The sequence below is a fragment of the Bufo bufo genome (genome assembly GCF_905171765.1).
Source record: "Bufo bufo chromosome 8 unlocalized genomic scaffold, aBufBuf1.1 SUPER_8_unloc_2, whole genome shotgun sequence".
NCBI lineage: Eukaryota > Metazoa > Chordata > Amphibia > Anura > Bufonidae > Bufo > Bufo bufo.
Window position 1 is genome coordinate 82,050 of NW_024400010.1, and position 3,882 is coordinate 85,931.

Genomic DNA, 3,882 nt, shown 5'->3' on the forward strand with positions numbered 1-3,882 from the left:
GAACAGTCCCGTATTCACTGTGCGGAGAAGAGCGGCTCCATCGCTGCGCTGGTGTCCAGGGATAGAGCGCACGACCCCCCTGCACGCACAGTACACTCAGCGGCGGCATCACTACCAGCAGGGGGCGGGGCGCAGTGAGGGGCGGTTATCAGCCGAGCAGCGAGGCCCTGATAGACTGAAGAGAGCGGCGCTGACAGGGTTAACCCGCCCCCTATTCCTGCCCGCAGAGGAGCCGGAGCCCCCGCCCGCTGTGAGCGGAGAACGAGGGCAGAAGGGCGGAGTGGAGCTCGTCTGAGGAGGAGGCGGTGGGAAGAGACTGACCTCCCGCTTCATGTAGGAGGGGCTTATTACCTGGAGACACGCCCATCAGCTGGGACTGGCCGATAGGATGGGCTCCGCCTCTTGTGAACGATGATTGGCGGGCACATCATTGTACGAATAAACCAATAGGGATGTAGGGGTGTGGTTTACATGAGCCAATGAGGACGAGGCCGGGAGTATAAATGATCTGCACGGTCCGTTCCTCACCTCACTCTCTTGCTGTGTACAGATCTCTGCAGAGCCATGGCCAGAACCAAGCAGACAGCCCGTAAGTCCACCGGCGGGAAAGCTCCCCGCAAGCAGCTGGCCACTAAGGCCGCCAGGAAGAGCGCCCCCGCCACTGGCGGAGTCAAGAAGCCTCACCGCTACCGGCCCGGGACCGTCGCTCTCCGGGAGATCCGGCGCTACCAGAAGTCCACCGAGCTGCTCATCCGGAAGCTGCCCTTCCAGCGCCTGGTGAGAGAGATCGCCCAGGACTTCAAGACCGACCTTCGCTTCCAGAGCTCGGCCGTCATGGCCCTGCAGGAGGCCAGCGAGGCTTACCTGGTCGGGCTCTTCGAGGACACCAACCTCTGCGCCATCCACGCCAAGCGGGTCACCATCATGCCCAAGGATATCCAGCTGGCCCGCAGGATCCGAGGGGAGAGGGCTTAGATCTGCGCCCCGCACCCAACAAAGGCTCTTCTCAGAGCCGCCACCTCCTCCAGAGACGAGCTCCACTCCGCCCTTCATCCTCCACCTCTGCTCACAGGAGGCGGGTTAACCCTTTCAGCGCTCTAATTAGTAAGAGCAGTTTCTTTATTCTAAAAGCGCTCTCTGTATCTCCCCCCGTCTATCAGGGACTCGCTGAACGTGACCGATAACCGCCTCCATCCTCCCTGCCCCCCGCCATCTCCACTCAGCGCGGCTGGGGGCGGAGCTATAGGACAAGTGCTTTACAGTGATTGGCTGATCTCTGGCTTTTGAAATTCCCGCTCAATTACAGTCCGGTTAGAATTCAGCGGCCAAACCCTCTACAGCAGCAATGTCTGCCCGGACTCGCAGCAGGTCAGGAGCGGTGATGTCCGATTCATGTCGGAGGAGGGGAGGCCAGCAGCCAATCAGAGCGAAGGCGCACACGGTCCAGGGAGTCGTGCACTGAGGCTAAGAATCCAATGATCCGACTTCTAGAACAATACACGGAGTCTCTGACCGGCTGCAGCAGTATAAAGCCCCCGCAGTGCTGTCCATAGAATAGAACGCCCCCAGCAGCGCCCCCCACTCAGTATAATGCCCGGATCAGGGCCCCCAGCCCCCCACTCAGTATAATCCCCAGATCAGTGCCCCCAGCCCCCCACTCAGTATAATGCCCAGATCAGGCCCCCAGCCCCCCCTTCCTAGTCCTCAGTCCGGTCACCACTGATCGGACACTTATTACCTATCCGGCTCCGGGTCACTTGTCACCAACTGAAGCCAAAGATCCAAACTCCCCACCTCTAGTCAGGAGCGGTAAGTGCCCCTGTGTGACGCCTCCTGCACAGCGGAGATCAGCGGCATCGCCAGCTCAGTCGTACAGACCATGTGGGGGGCTCTTAGAAGAGCCTTTGGTTCCGGGGGGCACAGCAGCAGCAGCAGCAGAGCCGGGCTCACTTGCTCTTGGCCGACTTGGTGCTCTCGGTCTTCTTGGGCAGCAGCACGGCCTGGATGTTGGGCAGGACGCCTCCCTGGGCGATGGTGACGCCGCCCAGCAGCTTGTTGAGCTCCTCGTCGTTGCGCACGGCCAGCTGCAGGTGGCGGGGGATGATGCGGGTCTTCTTGTTGTCGCGGGCGGCATTGCCGGCCAGCTCCAGGATCTCGGCGGTGAGATACTCGAGCACAGCGGCCAAGTAGACGGGAGCGCCGGCGCCCACCCTCTGGGCGTAGTTGCCCTTGCGGAGGAGCCTGTGCACTCGGCCGACCGGGAACTGGAGCCCTGCCCGGGAGGAGCGGGTCTTGGCCTTAGCCCGGACTTTGCCTCCTTGTTTGCCGCGTCCAGACATCGTCCTCTTCTCTGTACAGATGAGACTGACAGCCCCGCTCCGCCCGTCACTTCTTATACCGGATGGCGCAGGAGAACTCCTCTGTGATTGGCCGAATCCAAACCCAGTTTTCAGCGCCAAATCCTGCAGCCAATGAGGGAGCAGATAACCTGGAAAGGCTTGTGAGGACACGCCCCCATAGCGCCGGTGTATCCCCGAGTGCCCGGCTCTGTGGATCCATCCAGCCGCTCGTCCTTCACTACCTCCTCCTCCTCCTCAAGTGTCCAATCACTACTCCCCCATCCTCCTCAGTGTCCAATCACTACTCCCCCCATCCTCCTCTCTGGCCGATCACTACTCCCCCCTCCCATCCTCCTCACTGGCCGATCACTACTCCCCCCTCCCATCCTTCTCTCTGGCCGATCACTACTCCCCCATCCTCCTCACTGTCTGATCACTACTCCCCTCATCCTCCCGAGTATACGATCACTACTCCCCCATCCTTCTCTTTGGCCGATCACTACTCCCCCCATCCTCCCGAGTATACGATCACTACTCCCCCATCCTCCCGATCAGTGGTCTATAATGAGGGAATAATCCGCCTCGGACATGAGGCTTCCATGTATTCACACAATGCGGCAGCTCCGTCCTAGAGAAGGTGGGGGCTCTGAGAAGAGCAGGGGCGGGGGGAGGAGAGAGAGCAGGAGGGGCGGGGCTCACATCCATCCATTCAGCGATGCGGGGGCGGAGCAACAGGAGGGGCGGGGCTCACATCTATTCATTCAGAAGAGTCGGGGGGCGGAGCTTGTCCACGGCCGCTGAATTCTAACCGGGCGGTAATTGAGCGGGAATTTCAAAAGCCAAGGTACAAGTTCACTTCTTATACCCGGATGGCGCAGGAGAACTCCTCTGTGATTGGCCGAATCCAAACCCGGTTTTCAGCGCCAAATCCTGCAGCCAATGAGGGAGCAGATAACCTGGAAAGGCTTGTGAGGACACGCCCCCATAGCGCCGGTGTATCCCCGAGTGCCCGGCTCTGTGGACCCATCCAGCCGCGCGTCCTTCACTACCTCCTCCTCCTCCTCAAGTGTCCAATCACTACTCCCCCCATCCTCAAGTGTCCAATCACTACTCCCCCCATCCTCAAGTGTCCAATCACTACTCCCCTCATTCTATAGTACAGTATATTATAGTACAGTATAGTACAGGACAGTATTGTATAGTATAGTGCAGCACGGTATAGTACAGTATAGTATAGAACAGTATATTATAGAACAGTATATTACAGCACAGTATATTATAGTATATTATAGTACAGTATAGTATAGTATAGCACAGTATACTATAGTGTAGTACAGCACAGTATAGTACAGTATATTATAGCACAGCATAGTACAGTATATTATAGTACAGTATATTATAGAACAGTATATTATAGTACAGCATAGTACAGTATATTATAGTACAGTATATTATAGTACAGTATATTATAGTACAGTATAGTGTAGTACAGCACAGTATAGTACAGTATATTATAGCACAGCATAGTACAGTATATTATAGT

General features: G+C 57.2%; 2 protein-coding genes across 2 annotated transcripts; one reads left to right on the forward strand and one right to left on the reverse strand.

Annotated features, from left to right (window-relative positions):
* Window positions 1-558: 558 nt before the first annotated feature.
* On the forward strand, window positions 559-1,103 carry LOC120982985 (histone H3). The gene has a single exon (XM_040413095.1). It carries the CDS (start codon window positions 565-567, stop codon window positions 973-975), a length of 411 nt encoding a protein of 136 aa, XP_040269029.1. The 5' UTR covers window positions 559-564; the 3' UTR covers window positions 976-1,103.
* Window positions 1,104-1,940: 837 nt separating this feature from the next.
* On the reverse strand, window positions 1,941-2,339 carry LOC120982989 (histone H2A type 1-like). The gene has a single exon (XM_040413098.1). It carries the CDS (start codon window positions 2,337-2,339, stop codon window positions 1,947-1,949), a length of 393 nt encoding a protein of 130 aa, XP_040269032.1. The 3' UTR covers window positions 1,941-1,946.
* Between the last annotated feature and the right edge of the window lie 1,543 nt (window positions 2,340-3,882).

What these genes read in the sequence shown, in the direction of transcription:
- LOC120982985 (XM_040413095.1), top strand. Translation starts at nt 565, where the DNA reads ATGGCCAGAACCAAGCAGACAGCCCGTAAGTCCACCGGCGGGAAAGCT.
- LOC120982989 (XM_040413098.1), bottom strand. Translation starts at nt 2,339, where the DNA reads ATGTCTGGACGCGGCAAACAAGGAGGCAAAGTCCGGGCTAAGGCCAAG.